Source organism: Suillus subalutaceus (genome assembly GCF_016647625.1).
Source record: "Suillus subalutaceus strain FC151 chromosome Unknown DFJ58scaffold_68, whole genome shotgun sequence".
Classification (NCBI taxonomy): Eukaryota; Fungi; Basidiomycota; class Agaricomycetes; order Boletales; family Suillaceae; genus Suillus; species Suillus subalutaceus.
The window spans coordinates 99,922-116,163 of record NW_024540317.1 but is presented as its reverse complement, the minus strand read 5'-3'; the positions used below and the strand labels follow the sequence as shown (position 1 = coordinate 116,163).

The window sequence follows — 16,242 nt, the reverse complement described above, 5'->3', positions numbered from 1 at the left end:
CCGGGGGACGAAAGGACGGTGTCCTAAGCTCAGTCGGAAGGCACTCCGTATCATGTCACAGATAAATTGCATCTCCGTATCTTGCAACACAAGGAAAGTGAACCAAGATATGTCGGGAGACTGAGTCGCGACCGGTGTGGCTGATGCCGACTCTAATGGATCAAAGAACAGCTGATGCATATCCCGGCCATCCAATCGCGCGAAGCATAGGTGGATCAAAGCTTTCCCACAGGCAAGTGCACGCGTCTTTGAATGAAGCCCAAGCTTAGGCTGCCTGCCCTGAGTGCTTTCGAAGCAAGCTAGAAAGGTATCTCGTAGTTGTATGATTGCAGCAGAGACGTCGATTAATTTGGGCCATTCAATCTCGGGAACCATAAGCGCAGCTGAAGTCATGACATTTGGATCTGTGGTCGTCTCCATTATCCAGCGAACCGCGGACGCGTCGTGGGGAGCGTCCGCTTTGTGCGGTAGCACAGAGTCTTTGTCATTATCATACCCGCGTGTATCATTGCATAGCCTGGAAGTAGAGGCTATTCCAAAAAGGAGCGATGGGACCCAGCCCGCCAGCGAGATATGGAATCTCCGGATCGAACGACTGAGACTTTGTAAGGTAAACCGGAGGATTGTCGACGTAGTGGTCTGGAATGGACAAGTTGGAGAAACGATGCAGGATAGGATGATGACGCCATAAAACAGGGCTCCAAATGCCATCGTCAACACTACTGGAGCTGCAATGGTCGGCTGCTGCGTCCAAATGCTAGCACCTAGAGCAATTCCGAATAAAAGCAGGGAAACCTGGATCAACAACGGAAGCGCCTCCAAGACAGCACTAAAGTGCCACGTTTGAAGACCGTCCATCTTCTGCTGCCTTAGACGACCGCGGACGTCAATCGGACCACGTCCGCCGCGGATAAAATGCCCCAGCCATTGCTTCCCCAGTACGGCACCTAGCGCAGCAATGAGACTGGTACTGAGACTGGCGTACATGAGACTCTGTATCCAAATCTCAGTCGCCCCTGGTCCATTCCATTGTGGGAGGTCGGGCTGTTGACCGTCGAACGCAGTGTTGTTAAGTGTGTGGATAAGCAGTTTTATAAGGGCGTTTGTCATCTCAGTTTCGTCCGGACTGAGCGCAGATTGAAGAGAAACGATAAAAGTGGTGCTGACTGCAGAAAAGAGACCTGACTATATATTATGGTCAGAATCGCGGTTCCACGTAGAAATACACCGAGATGGAGATTTTAACTGCTAGATACTCACGAATATAAGAACGATATCCATGTCACCCTTGTGCTTTTCAAGGAACTCTTCAACATGATACCCAGCCTCCCGTTCGTATATCGTCCAAAATTGACCTCGAATATTCTCGTCGTTGTTCCGATCAAAATCCGAGTTAGATTTGCTGGACGTCCCGCCTGTCTTAGACGAGCTCGAACTAAAGGTGCGACATCACATGCCCTTCGTTGATGAATACCCAACATGAATCGCTCACTAGGGTATTGAACCGCTTCGTGACTGGCCCACCAAGGTGGCGCTGGGGCTCGTATACGTTGAGTAGAACATGTCGCCCAGAACTTTCCAGTAACGTTCCCGGGTGTTGAATTGGAGAACGAAATGTGATGACTTCTGAGAAGTTACGGGATCGCTCCTGATCAGATGGGCCGCACTAAGTCACCTAGCAACTTTGGCGTAACCTAAACTGCTCTTGCTCCACTTACTCGAGACTGTACCGAGAACGTTATGTACACTTCGCTTGCGGCATCCGAACTGCCTTGTCATGACTCACTGATCTCAGGCTGATCAAATGCGTTTGATGTTTCCTTTTCTGCATCTCGTCGGACTCCTAAGTATATCCTGTGCAAGTCCTGTGAATGAGTAATTCTGGATGGTATGGGGAAATTCCCAGACGTTAAATTTTAAACCTGACGAAGTTCGTAAAGTCGATCACTTGTAAGTCATGTGCTGATTATTTGTGTGCCTTCGCGTAACTGTAATTGTTGATACAGCTCGAATGCAAACTGCGCGCGGAGTCAGGCGAGTCGAAGCCGTCTGGCAGGGAAATAAGGCGGCATCATCATATCTGTACGGAATCCATATATATGGTCAGACCATCGGCAGTTGGAAATCACTGAGTACTACATAGAGCATATTAATGTCTATTGAATTCACAGTACTCACCGAGCTCTACGACCGTCATGGGTCCTCTTAGAAGTAATAGTACTACTAGACTGTACTAGTATTGTATGAACCTTGATTACGATCGGACTTTGAACTGTTTGCTGCCAGAGCTCACGCGCGCGGCAAACCCCAACTCCGGCTCACTCGCACTTTTCTTCTGCTTCACTGTAGATCCAAGCTTGCCAGTCCACCTACTGGGTGTCACTCGATACAACTGAGAATATTCTCGTAATGCAACAAACACTAAATTTCAGCTCATCCTCCGAATTCATATCCGGAGTCCAGAGTCCAGACTGATACACTGATCTGTTCTTCGTTCGTCGACACATCATGATGGCAGGCATCTCGGGCTTACTGTTTGACGATCCCGCTGACCCGTGACATGTCCTCTTCTCCAGTCCACGACCTCTTGTTTATTCCCTCGCACGTGTCTGGCCATTAATATGTTTCCAGTGACATCTTCTGCGTTCGAACTTCGATGGCATGATTCCTGCAATCTCGCGAATCGAAGCATTGAATTTGGGTGGCGCGTCTACCAATGGACGCTCCCGAAGAACGTGCATTTAAGTGCCGGGGTGCGCATGTCCGTAATGAAAATGTACGTTTTATGAAGCAGCCGCCCATGAGACGAAGAGGTCTGGGCCCTCCGGCCAAGCTGATTGACCCGGTGCACTTGGAATTGCGAGATGTCGGTCACTGTGCCCACGTCGTCCCGGAATAAGACCGATATTACATGCGGAGTTCCTGTGTTACTAGGAGTCATTGCAGTGAGTGGCTACAAATGCAGCAATGCGATGTGGGCGCGGGTATAGAAACAGGGCAGACATTATAGCCACAATGACAAGGGTCTTGGCTGCTGGGCACAAAATTATTTTGTCGGACGCATTACTGAGGCGACATTGACAAGACAACGGCAAGGAGCAGGGAAAGGTTGCCGAAGAGCTTAACGAGGGAAGGTGGGCGGAAGTGTTGAAACAGGTCTGTGTGATGGAAGCAGTAGGCAAGAAGTTAAGCGAGCGGGGATTAAGATCGTTAACGTCGAGACGAATGAGGACGAATGATAAGGCCAACAGTGTTATCCGAGAACTATAGAGCAGGCTTAAAGTTAAGGTTGCAGAACGGAAGAACAGTCACGCCAATTCACTGACCGGCTGGGAAGATCTTGTGGCACATCATGCACATGCATCATGCGCTGATCGCACTCCAACAGATTCCTGTAACATTCCGCAAAAGCGGAGCTCGAGGAGGACCATCATCGCAAGCCAACCAACCATTCCATAGCAGTTATTTAAATCATCTCATCTTGGTTTGAAATGCGCGTCTAAAACGGCCAGAGGGGACGGCGGAGAAGCCCCAGCCTATCAGGGCATTCGCAATTTCAAATATCAGAAGGGTCCCATAGTTTAAAGAAAGTGCTGTTCTCAATGGACACAAATAAAAAGGTTGCAAGAGGCGGTAGTGAGAAATTAGAAGTCAGGACAAAGTCAGGCCTTCTTCACTAACGTGGGGGTCATGTCATTCCTCTACAGCTTGCTGCCAAATCCGCAGAATCGTGGACGCCGCTCATGTCAGGGCTAAAAGCTATCAGCAGTCCAGTGTAGAACCCGAGAGCAACTAGACTTGACACTACTCGAATAGCCTTCCATATCAGGAAAGTAGTCAGCATACCCTATGCCGCTAACCAAATTGTGCTTGACCCCAGATTGGACTCGCTGTAAATGTCATATTTATGCCCACGACATATCAGAAGTTGACAGCAGGCGCTGTGGTCAGCCTGGGCGCTGGCGCCTCGACTCTCGAATGTCCAAGCGTGAACCCGTAAGTTATGTAATTATGGCTCATTTGATAAGCTTTCCGTGCCATCCATTTTCGTTTTGCCCCTCCCCTCGTGGCCAACATCACGACATGGTCCGGGAGATACTTCAACTTGAAAGTGTCCGCGCGTTCTCATGCTATTCAAATCTGTCCTTTCTAGGAGTAGTCGGAGAATTTGCGGCATTACGACGACATTGGTTACCAGATACGTCATACTGCAACTTATGGAACTTGAAGCTTACGGCTGACCTCAAATCGCCAAGAATAGCCCATTGCCCAATGCCCATCTCATTAACCTTCTGATTGGTATTTTTGGCATGCAGGGCGGGATATCATCCCCATGTCCCTCCATGATTCGAGCACATTGGTGAGTCTGGATTGGCCTAGTCCTGGACCTTGATCAACAAATACTACCGTAGGCCTCTCGCCCCTTGGTCATGCATACTCAAGTGTGACGTCTTAGTACCATTTCCTAAACTTAGCTCCGAGTCTATTTCGTCACTGAAGTACTTCGGAGATTCATGGTGATAGCACCAAGAATTCTGAAATCTTTCTAAAGTTACGAAGTATAACTAACCACACTTAAGAAGTATCTTGCCAATGGCCCGGTAACCTGACTCCGATTACGAGTCAAGGCGTAGACCTCTAATCGATATGAACGCGGGACATCGATGCGTGAGTCGTTTGTTGTTCGTCTGCGGGTGTTGGTAATTAATCATGTCATAATGCCCTCAAATTCGGTGCTCCCTTTGTGTTCTACCAGTGCTCACATGGCCGGTGTGTATTCTCGATCAGTGCTCCGCGTTAGTACGTATAGGGAGAACCTCATCTCCGGCCCCAACATATGCACGAGATAACAGATCACAAGTCCCATCGACTGAATCTACGACACTTTTATTCCAATTCAGCACTCAAATTTAAATTTCATGACCAAAGGCAGAACCCATCGTGAATGTAGAATGAGATGATACGCCCCGAATCATGTCGAAACCCTTGTGCCCAAAGTTAATAATATAATTTATTACCTCAATATTACTATCAGTGTGTGCTAGCCACTATACCGAGGTCATCATTCTGTGTAATCGATGATTCGAAAAAAATGCCCGAGCCTTCTCAACTCCGCAGGTCCCAACTCTGGACTGTTACAGCTAAACTCAAATGTTTCGAAACTTAGATCAGTCCTTGGAACAGTGACCTGATTATAATAAATCTGTCAACCCTATTCGGGTCCTGAGTCAAAGATATGATTATTTTATCCGGGATATACTAGTACAAGGCAAGGCAAAATGTACTGCATGTTGGCCTAGAAATGTGATAGCGATCTACCCCCTGGGGCCTGCGGGCTTGCGCTACAACTATGGGGAGTCTTGGCAAGGGGAGTTCCTGGAGGGATGCCCAAAAGGTCAGACAATTGGACACGTTGGTGTGACCAAAGGCATAACGTGATGCTATACATAGCTTCTGATCGGGATATCACCGAGATCCGCATTCAGTAACTCAGCAGCGTTCATGCAGTGTTTAATCAAGAGATATGTATTATCCAGCCTATTAACTTCTCAAGTTTCAACTGAGAGAGTTTCGCTTCAACCTTCGTTAGCTCCCACTCTCAGATTCTGTTATATAGCATTCTCTTCATCGACACTCCTTTTTTTCCTCACCTCTATCAACATGCTTACTTTCGCTGATAGGCTTAACGCCCAGGTTTGTACATACCCTGCGCCACCCAGTTATCTTATTGATAACACTATTTTCCTTCTTCTTTGTAGGTTGCCGATTCTGCAGTCGGACGATGGTTTCGCTTGGAGGGCTCTGGCCATGCCCGTGAGCGCGAAGGTTCACGTTTTATGGTTCGTAGCTCGTTCTGTGGCACCCTCAGACCTCGTAGTCTGATTAGTAATTTGCATTCACCAGACCGACATTCGTGCAGGTATAACGACCTGGGTGAGAATCAATTTATCACCGTTGAGATTATTTTGTTAACGCCCTTCTCAGGCGGCCATGGCGTACATCGTATGTTCTTCCCTCGTTACCGTCAAATCATCATTCAATCAATCTGTTCCTGCAAGATTTCTGTCAATGCTTCAATCGTATCTGACTCTGGCGGAACTTGCGTCTGTGAAGCCGCCAATAACTGCGCCACTGATCCGACATATCTCCAATGTGTCCAAGAGGTGAAACAAGATCTCATCACTTCCACAGCAGCCATGTCCGCTCTCGCATCAGTTTTAATGGGTGCCCTTGCGAATTTGCCTGTCGGTATGGCTCCAGGGATGGGACTTAATGCCTATGTACGTCCGTTAGCAACTTGACGACCATCTGGATTCTAGACGTGCTCATTAACACTGTTTCTACAGTTCACATACTCTGTCGTTGGTTATCACGGCAGCGGGTTTATCACTTACCGAGAAGCACTCTCTGCTGTCTTCTTGGAAGGGTAAGTCCATTTCTCCCGCGGAGCTCTTTGCCTAATTAGACGCCCTCTGCAGATGGATATTCTTCATCTTGTCCCTTCTAGGCTTACGTCAATGGCTTGCTCGCATCATGCCACAATCCCTTGTCCTTGCTGTAGGTGCTGGTATCGGATTGTACATTGCGTAAGTTCATCATTTTGCACCGATCGATGATGAACATGTGACTGATGCGCCCATCATTGTTCGTTGCTACACAGGTTCATTGGACTAAGTTTGTCTACACATGTTCCTTCTGACGGGTATTCTTTATTTATATTTTTTGCACAGCATCTGGCGGCTTGAACGTGATTGGAGGCGACCCGACCAACTTGGTCGGCCTTGGTGGCTGTCTCGAGTCAGGTACGCTCATTGCATGTCGCTGCATCACCATCGAGTCTGATAGGCAACGTCTGTAGATTGGTTGGAAGGTCTACCATATTACTGTGGTACTAAAGTTCTACAGAGTCCTACCGTATGGCTTGGTGTCTTTACCGGCGGGTATGTACGGTCCGCGTCTTATCTTTTGTTGTACTTACGGCATAACCTAACCTAGTATCCTCACGATCTTATTGATGCTTTATCGTGTCAAGGGATCTCTCCTAATCGGTATCTTCATCACTTCCATTATCTCTTGGCCGCGAAACACCTCTGTCACATATTTCCCACACGACGCCGCTGGTGATCAGCTGTTCGACTTTTTCAAGCAGGTTGTTACTTGGCATCCCTTGCAACACATCGGTAATGCACTAGATGTAAGTAAAATCCCGATCTTGTAGAGTGCGAAGCTCATGTATTGCTTTCAAGTATCACTATAGTAATGGAAAGGTGTGGTATGCACTTATAACCTTCCTTTATGTGGATATCTTGGGTGAGTGTTTCAACAATGATATGAAACCACATCTGGAATCAGCGTTTTATTAAGATACCACCGGTACTCTTTACTCTATGGTTAAATTTGCTGGTCTTCGTGATCCCGTCACCCTTGATTTTGAAAACTCTACCATCGCATACTGTGTCGATGCCTTCTCTATCTCCATGGGTGCACTCGCGGGCACAAGTCCCGTCACGGCATTTATTGAGAGTGCCACTGGTATTGCTGGTATGAACACCATTCCCTCTTCGATATAATATCTTGGATCTGATTAAGCTCGCAGAGGGTGGCAAGACTGGTATCACTGCAATCGTCACTGGACTCCTCTTCTTTGTCTCCGTCTTCTTCGCGCCCATCTTTGCTTCCATTCCACCCTGGGCTACTGGTGGCGCGCTCGTCGTTGTCGGCTCGCTCATGATCCGCAATGTTCGTGACATTAACTGGGACTATGTCGGCGATGCTGTCCCTGCTTTCCTCACCATCCTATTTATCCCTCTGTCATACAAGTGAGTCTCCTGAACATATCTCAAAGAGTTTGAGATGTTGACAGCAAGGCGCAGCATTGCGTATGGTGTCATTGTCGGCATATTCTCCTATGTCCTTATCAACGGCTTCGTATGGATCGTCGCCAAGATCTCCAACAATGCAATCATGCCACCCAACTATGACGCATCCGAGCCCTGGGTCATCCCTCCCGGCGGCATCGTGCCCACCTGGATCAAGATCTTGCTTAACCGCAACACCCGTGTCGTCGATGAGGCGCCCTCAGAATACGCATTCCAGGTGCGCCAACGCCACTCGAACATCTCAGTCGACACGACATCGCAAGACAACCCTGTGACGCCCAGGAAGTTGACCTTCTCGTATGAAAAGTAAAATGTGTTATCATTGTCGCAGTGCTACGCCTATCATGCTTTCCCGATTTCGCGATATCCTCTCTGCTATCGATGTACCTTCGCCTCGCCTCGGAACCCCCGACGAGGCTTCCACTCTTTTGGCCATTTGTTATCCTATCTATCGCATATATCATACCTGTCGTATATTTGTACATAGAGTATGGTGGCTCTCGATTTTTCCCGCTGTTGTATTTGTCTAGCAGGGACTTTGCGGAATTTTTTGTGTAGATAGCGTTCGTACAGAACAGCCTGTAGGGTTTTTACAAGACGCTTTCTCCTGCAGTAGATTAAAAATAAAACTAGCTTCATTTGTCCTCGTGTTACCTCGTTGTACAAAGGCGTACGGACACTGAGGGAATGCTCAGTAGTTTAGCGCTTGGAATTCGTTGAATGTCCGTGACATCAAATTCGCATTCTCTGAGGTGTTTAAACTCGCACTTTGTGTAAGTAGTAAGGCTCGATGACGTCGGGGTCTGACGCCTTTAGTGATACTGACCATCAGTTATTGAACTAGTCTATCCTGATGTGCAGCGATAATGACCTGAATATTGCCTCGAGTATACAGCGGCGACCATTCGGTTAATTAAGACAATTCGATCATCGCACTGCTCAGGCACGCTACCCTACCGACGACGGCCACCGAGGAGTTGAACGAAAATAAATGTTGGCAGGTCACCATGTCAGTCATCACTTGTTGTGACTCTTATGTGGCATGAACTTTGTCCTAACCCCGATGCGTCGTGCGAGGCTGGTGACCACATGGTCGCAGGTCTCAAGAAATGAGATTCTACCACGATTCGCCGTCCCTGAGGCTACCATCGGTTGGAAACAAACAACGCTATTACACGCGGTCACCAAGTCAGTACATTAGATACGAGAAGCGTGCGTGCATGCAGCGCTGCGGGCCATGTGCCTCGTTGTTTATGACCTGTCGAAAGAATATGAAGCTGGTGTTCATGCTGGAGCCTGGCGGAAATGACTGTACGGCCCGCAGGAAATACTTGCACGATTGCATGATCGTTAATGCCTAAATAAAAGTCTGTAGAAGTTGAACGTTGAACACCGATCAATAGCAAATGAACTTGTACATTAAAAGTGAAACGATACCGTGAGCACATGGGCAACATAGCACACATCTTGATATAGAAGCGCTGATCCAGGCCAATTTTGATAGGTACCACCGTGGTCTAAACAAACCCGAGGGGCCGGATATCTACCTTCGAGCATGCATATATTATACCTGTCGCGAGCTACCGGCGTTGAAGTCAATGCTGAGGAACGCCACGACGTCTACCTGCTCATCATTCTTAGCACATAATTTGTAACTTGAGTGGTTTGAGCCTCTTCGAGGGATGTAGGCGCACGAGTCAGCAATGGCTGTGGAAGTAAACCTGAGAGCGCTTATATCCCACTCACCGCCAACCCCGGTTTGGTCAATAGCGATCGTGCGTCCCGCGATCATGTATCTTGGTTGACAAGCACCACCCAGCAAGATGTAAGAGCGAAAATGCCTCAAATTGCGACAATAATACATAACTGGAAAGCAGATAAAACGGAGTGATATTGTAACCAAAACAGAGCGGAAAGTGTATAAACGAAATGGTAATGTCAGGGATCACAGGAGAGATACGCGGGAAAACCCGAGCCCAATGGTGCATACTAATATCCGCCTTGCGAACTCTGTACTACCTGCTGGTGCTGCAGAGACGGGGAAGCCATTTTCATGGTCTGTGGGGGCGGCGGACGAGGGGGGGACTGATGGGATGGTAACGGGATGGACGACGGTAGTGGAGATGGGTTGTTGTGCTGCATATGGGGCGACATGACATACTGATTTTGTAGCAGTTGACCGACTTGCGGAGGAACATTGATGCTCCCGGCACGATTGGCGGTCCGCATACCATTAGCAGACGGCGTGCGCGTAGGTAGATTGCCTGGCGTAACATGAGGGCTCGGTGTCCCTTCGTTAAGCTGCGCGGGCTGCTGATGAGGTGACGCCACGCCTGCCCACTGCCGTCCCTTGATGTTAAGATTGGCGCCACCTGGCAGCTGCACATTGAAGTGTGCGCCATTCTGCACGAGGTGCCCTGGCCCGTACGGAACTTGCACTGGGCGTCCCTCCGCGTTCGATGCAAACATCTTGAAGGGCATTTGCTGCAAAGTGAAGCCATTTGGCGGACGCACGACAGCGCCATTAGACATGGGATAACCGTTCATAGGAACGCGGTAACCGCTAAGTGGGACTACCGGAGTGTGCTGGGACTCGGACTCCAGACGCGCTGGTGAGCCGGCCTGATTGGACTGGGAAGGATCAGCAGGGGGAGACATCTGCACGTCTGTGGACTGATGTACTGTGCCATTGATGGTCGTGGTGCTATCGGCAACGATGCCATTGGGTGCAGCGATCAGCCTGACTGAGTCGCCATCTGACGTAGGAGTGCCAGTATGGTTTCCATTAACTCCGTTCGTGGAAGCAGCGTGAGGGGGAGAGGACTGCTGTACTACAGTAGGCGAACTTGGGGATGCAATCTTCCCAACAACCGGAGGACGCATGGCACCGTTTGATGAGATGCGCATTTGTGGAATGGCTGATGGTGGTTGCATCGCTTTGACATGCGCCTGCATGGATATCGGCACACCATTCGGCATCGGAATGCCCGCGGGGGCTGCACGAGTGGCCGACAGCGGCATACCTCCAGGATATACCCGCTGAATGCCATGTTGATCGCGGCGGATACTGTACTGAGGTTGCACTCCAAGACGATATGGGGAGACAGTGTGTTGGCGGCCGTCCACAGTCACGACAATGGTGTTATCTGTCGTAAGAGCCTGATGGTCTTGATCGGACAACAATGTCATCATTTGACGGAGATACTTTGGATCATAGTCATCGATGAGAGTCCGATCTTGCTCGTCCGCGCCCTCAGGTCCAACCGTGGGCTCATCGTCTTGATCAAACTTCCAGCGCTCGCGTACACGAGCTGACATCTCCTCATCATCCTCGGGGATGATGGCATCCATACGCCGTGCAAACGCTTGCCGTCGTCGTGTGAACGCGGAGTCATCACTATGGATTCCATAGCGTTGAATGAAAGCGTCGCGACGATCGATTGTAGCGTTGCCTAGACGAGTCACACGGTGGCGGACATAACGCACGCACTCTGGTTCCTCATACGCTACATTTGGTGATGGTGTTGACGGGCGCGAGGAGGAAAAAATGGCCTTCCAGTGACGTCGCGGAAAGGAAAATGTTGGGCGTTGATAAGGATTCTGAAAAAGAAACAGGTAAGCATTTGAAGAATGTATTTCATGTAATCCTACCTCCACCACATCTTCATACCCGTGGTCACGTTCCTTTTGGCTCGCAAGGTCACGCTCCATGGCTGCATTGATGAGACTGAGGCGTTCCTTAGGCCGGATAGATGCCTCGACAGCGACAGCCGGAGATCCTGGGTCCCCGCTCTCTCTCGTACGTATCTTGAGTCCAGTAATTCGACTAGATTCGATCTTGGGCTTCTTTACTACTCTCTCTTTGTCAAGTAGAAGCTCTTCCTCCTCTTTAGTACCCAACGAGGGAAATTTGCGCTTGAGCTCGGCGAACTCAAAGCGCTTGTCCCAGACCTGTAGCGTTTGCTGTGTGTAGTCGCGCTTGAGATTTTCTCGAGAGAGGAGCGTTTTGGCGAGCTCCAAACCCTGCGTCAACTCGTTCTGCAACCGCAAAAGCTTATCGGATGACGTCGCCTGCGAAGCACGGGTCTTCCTGACAGCCTTAATCTCGCGACGGCGAAAGCAAATATAAGACTCATTGAGCACGTCCGACTCATCGAACTAATAAGCAATTTGAACAACTTTGCTCGAATCATACAAATATAAAGATACTGACATTCAAAATGGGTATAATTCGGTGGCCTTTTCTTTCGATGCGGCGATCACGCCAATAAGGATAGATGACTTTCGCCAAGCGCAATAGTAGAGCGGGTTGCGGTATCCACGTCGGCACTGTGAACGTTGCAAACATAGAGGATGGTAATGGAGAGGAGAATGCTTCTTGATAGTCCGTGAACGGAGGAAACGCCATGCCAGACTCGAGACCCTATGACACGAATCAGTGGCGCATTATGGTGGTCAGGGTAAATAAACTTGCATGGTGCAAGAACTCCGTGGTGTCATGGGTGACCTTCTCAAAGATGCCCATTACAAGTTCGAACTCGTCCTCCGTGATAGCAAGAGGTTGTGTCGACTCAGGCTCCTTGCCTTTCGCCTTGGCACTTCGTTGGGACAGGCCAGAGCGAGTGGTTGCGCCGGAGGCTGAAAGAGCACCCTGAGCACTTGTGCCTTCACCACGCGCCTCCTCGTTGTTTCTGTCGAGCCATTCCTTATCGCGCTCATCCATGTAGTACGTGAACGCATCGACGAGCGCATTTGAGACTGCCTCATCGACAGTCTCTGAGGATCTGATGTATGCGCCTGGGTCTTCCCACCGCTGGGAAGGATATAATTCGTCATAGTTGTCGACGATACCAGTGGAGTCTGGTGTGGGAATATATGCGGCGGGGGTGACAGCCTTCTCCCCACGTGTTGAGCGACCCACTGATTGGTGTCTTTGGGACGCGGCAGACAGTACCGCCTGCAAGTGGTGCTCCTAAGGTGGAAATATGAGTCAGCCATCGATAAGGGATTTCCCACGACAATCAGCCAATGAGAAAGAGACACGTCAGCCTATTCAACAAGGGCGTTGAAAGCGACGGCGAGAGGGAAAACAACTCACATTGGCGTCCTCAGCGTCCACGCCAGCAGTGCTAATGATCCTGGCTTTTTCCTCGTCCTCATCGACCACGAGAGGGTCTGCATCGATGCTACCTTGGATGACCTTAAGGCGTGTCTTGTTGGTAACTCGATTGCGGTTTCGAAGGGTCGAGGTACCCAGATTCGGGTTGCGGGGCATGACATGGAGACGGGGCAGGATGAAGATGTGTTCAAGGGAGACTGGCTTCTGCTAGTTGAGCTCTTCGTCGTCGTCGGTGGCAGCGGCGGCGTGGTCGGAAATTTGCCGAAAAAGTCCTCGGCCCGAGATAAAACAATAAAAATCTGACAAATACTAAGGGTTTCCCCGGTGTTTGTCCTCACCAAACAATCTCACTGTAACACCTCAGGACTAATACACTAGCTACGTCAGTATCAAGCTGCCAGAATATCATCTAGCTATTATATATGTTGGAATTCGTAGTTAGGGCGTAAGAAACGGTGGGGGAACAAGAGACTCATCAGACGAAATTCTTTGTGAGAAGTATTGGAGATGCGCACCTTTATTACGCAGCCAAGAAAGAAATACATTGATGATTCTCTGAATTGCGAAGAATGAGCAGCGTCATTTATCCAATAAGTTATCCTTGGCGACGAACATAGAAGGAGTATCCTGCAACAGATAGTCAGCTAAAATGGCACATGCAACCAGGATATACGGCTCCCACATACAATTTCCAAGTCTCGACAAAGGCACACATGCAACAGTCGAGTAAATCGAGGATGTATGCGCTCCAAAACGCTCGCGTCTACGACTTTCATCGACCACCGTCATACCAACGACTGGCAACATGCGACTTCTGCGTGTAGTGAGAACGCAGCTTGAAGTCGCTCATCAAATGGCAGCGAGCAAAAGCAAAGACCAATTGAATGATGTGTGTGCATGTTTCCTGCAAGGATCACCAGCAAACTATGAGAATGCTGTGCATTTTGGATGAGCACGAGGACGCGTGGAGCTGACTCACAGACAAGGGTAGCGCTGCACGTATGCAAAATGCAAACAACGGTAGATATAGCAAATGGTAGCAAAGACGAGTCATTGCAGCCACTATCGCAATATGGGAGTGCTGCTGAAGTCGTCACCATACTCGCTGCTGACTCTGCTCTCATCGCATTCATCGGATGCCGATTGCGATGAACCAATACGCCCAGCAGGGCACCCTATTAATTTGAGGGCTTTGCAGAACATTGTGGGTCAATCATAGCTACAGACACTTGTCAACCTCGTCATTGCATGATTCCCAAGGCAAGGAAACATTACCCTGATCCCCGCTTGATACTCCAGACACCGTCGCCAAAAATTACCATTTAGATGGTCCCTGGAGAATATGTTAGTGTTAAAGTGGTTTGTGAGGGGAGAGATGGAGGGGCAGCATGCATGACGATGAGAAATGGCGGAAGGGAATGGTGAATGAGCTAAACAAGCTGTTTCGCCTCCTCAATCACTTGCACTCAGCCACGTGGGTAATAACTGTCACACATCAAGCCACAACCGGCTGTTCACAAGTCCGCAACAGTCATTCTCGGCCAGTCTCGTCATATTTTCTAGCCAATATTATCGTCTTTCTGGCTGAGGCTGGTCGCTGCAAAAGGCTGAAGCAGATCTAATACTTCTGGGCTTAAGTCGATCTATTCCGAAACTGTTTTAGTGGTAACCTGCCAGCTGAGCTGACTGAGGCTTACATACCCACAGAACAAGTTCTTTTTGTGCACGCATTCCATGCCCTCAATGAGACAGGCTCGAGACATTCAGTTTATGCCCGGGCCCCGAATCTGACGCACAATTACTCTTGCAGTTTCAAAAGGGCGTGATGGCCATTCATCGAGATAGTTATCCAGCGCAATTGACACTCGTGCTAAAGCAGTTTTGTTCAGGATGCCGCTGTGTGAAGCCCAGTTTCTTTCCGTTCTGGCAATCGTGCGTTTTCACATCGAGTTTACTGCTAGCACCAAAATATCTTAGAACCCACCTCCCTTGTGAAAGAATCGGCTCGTGGTCTAAGACGCCGCAGGCGATGTTGATTCGAAAGCTCTCTTAGGGTTGTTGAGTGAATTGACAACAGCCGATTTGTGGTTGACACTGTTCTCGATGATGTGGCCCGGCTCTGGTGTCGTCGAGTCTCCCATAGGATTGTTGACCTTTTCTTGCTTTTCAGAAATCTACATATTGACCTTCGGAGTCATAAACTTTCGCTGAGAGCCCTGTCCGACAGGCAGGTAACAGATTATTGCATGCTGGTGTATGGCCCGTACTTCTACCACGGCAGATATGTCGCACTGGTTGTGGGGTGGTTCAAATTCGTCGCTCCTTTCTTTTCTGATCTCGAGTAGTGCGGCCTTGCGCGCTGATCACCAGTCTTTGACATCCCTCCCGGAATCGGGCCGCAGAACCACTCTTCCCGCGAGTTTCAAGGCGTAATCCGCATTGCGTGTATCACAAGGTGAATTCCGTCAGTCACAAAGAAATTTATGTCTGATCAACCTTCCATAGCAGTGCGATGAGCTATTGCCACTTCGGAATGGCTGATCAGATGACATTCTGACCTGTGTTCTCAGGACAAATTGTTACCTCATCGAAGCTCTGTGACGGTTGGAAGTCAAGCCGTTTCGCTGGCAGCTTCAACACTCTTAAGCTCTGGGTGGAGTTGATGCAGCACGGCCACATTTCACGACCATTCAGATCGACGGCCTTGGTACCTTGGCATCACATGATCATAGCATTGTGAGGACCAGCCTCGTACCGACAAGTTGGTTCGGAGACACATCTTGCTATGTGTATTCGTAGTAGGGGTTTTTTCCCCTTTGGTTATGCTTTGGATGCTGATACAGAACCTTTTTTGTAGTTCTGGATGTCGAACTCATGTCTTATGCTGTGCAACACGACGTGCCTCGCTAGAAAGACCCCACTGCTGGCTGAGAATCAATTCACGCAGCAGCCGTGTGAGAAGCAGTACTGCGGTGGGACTGATGTTACTTATTTCCTCGGTCCTTCACTGGAAACAGGATGTACATAGGAAAGTAAGTACTTGTGCTACAGGAGCCATGTTTGTAAATGACTTTGGAAAACATAGGAAATTCGGAACGGCACTTTCACGCTACTGATCAATGGTGACATACTCAGTGAACTTCATCGGACATTGCGAGAGATGTCCGGAGAGTGCCGCATCGTGCACCACCAACTGGAACTGCCCTCGCACGATGTCGACAAGAATTCGAACGAACCCACATT

General features: G+C 49.1%; 3 protein-coding genes across 3 annotated transcripts; 1 reads left to right on the top strand and 2 right to left on the bottom strand.

The window, feature by feature from the left end:
• Nucleotides 1–924: 924 nt before the first annotated feature.
• On the bottom strand, nucleotides 925–1,359 carry DFJ58DRAFT_636352 (uncharacterized protein; the record flags this gene model as incomplete). The annotated part of the gene is made up of 2 exons (XM_041381285.1): nucleotides 925–1,185; nucleotides 1,261–1,359. Coding segments are annotated over 2 exons (360 nt in total), but the record flags the coding sequence as incomplete, so codon positions are not given.
• Nucleotides 1,360–5,661: 4,302 nt separating this feature from the next.
• On the top strand, nucleotides 5,662–8,190 carry DFJ58DRAFT_661900 (permease family-domain-containing protein; the record flags this gene model as incomplete). Its single annotated transcript, XM_041382262.1, has 15 exons — nucleotides 5,662–5,694; nucleotides 5,760–5,840; nucleotides 5,905–5,934; nucleotides 5,986–6,003; nucleotides 6,060–6,281; nucleotides 6,348–6,427; nucleotides 6,480–6,587; nucleotides 6,662–6,675; nucleotides 6,732–6,803; nucleotides 6,860–6,941; nucleotides 6,997–7,195; nucleotides 7,248–7,311; nucleotides 7,366–7,542; nucleotides 7,598–7,820; nucleotides 7,875–8,190. The coding sequence occupies 15 exons, from the start codon at nucleotides 5,662–5,664 to the stop codon at nucleotides 8,188–8,190; spliced, it is 1,719 nt and encodes a 572-aa protein (XP_041242857.1).
• Nucleotides 8,191–9,820: 1,630 nt separating this feature from the next.
• Nucleotides 9,821–13,409, bottom strand: DFJ58DRAFT_430530 (enhancer of polycomb-like-domain-containing protein). The gene is made up of 5 exons (XM_041380368.1): nucleotides 12,979–13,409; nucleotides 12,355–12,852; nucleotides 12,094–12,303; nucleotides 11,532–12,038; nucleotides 9,821–11,480 (listed from the first exon to the last, which is right to left on the bottom strand). Exons 1-5 carry the CDS (start codon nucleotides 13,153–13,155, stop codon nucleotides 9,870–9,872), a joined length of 3,003 nt encoding a protein of 1,000 aa, XP_041242856.1. The 5' UTR covers nucleotides 13,156–13,409; the 3' UTR covers nucleotides 9,821–9,869.
• Nucleotides 13,410–16,242: the final 2,833 nt, after the last annotated feature.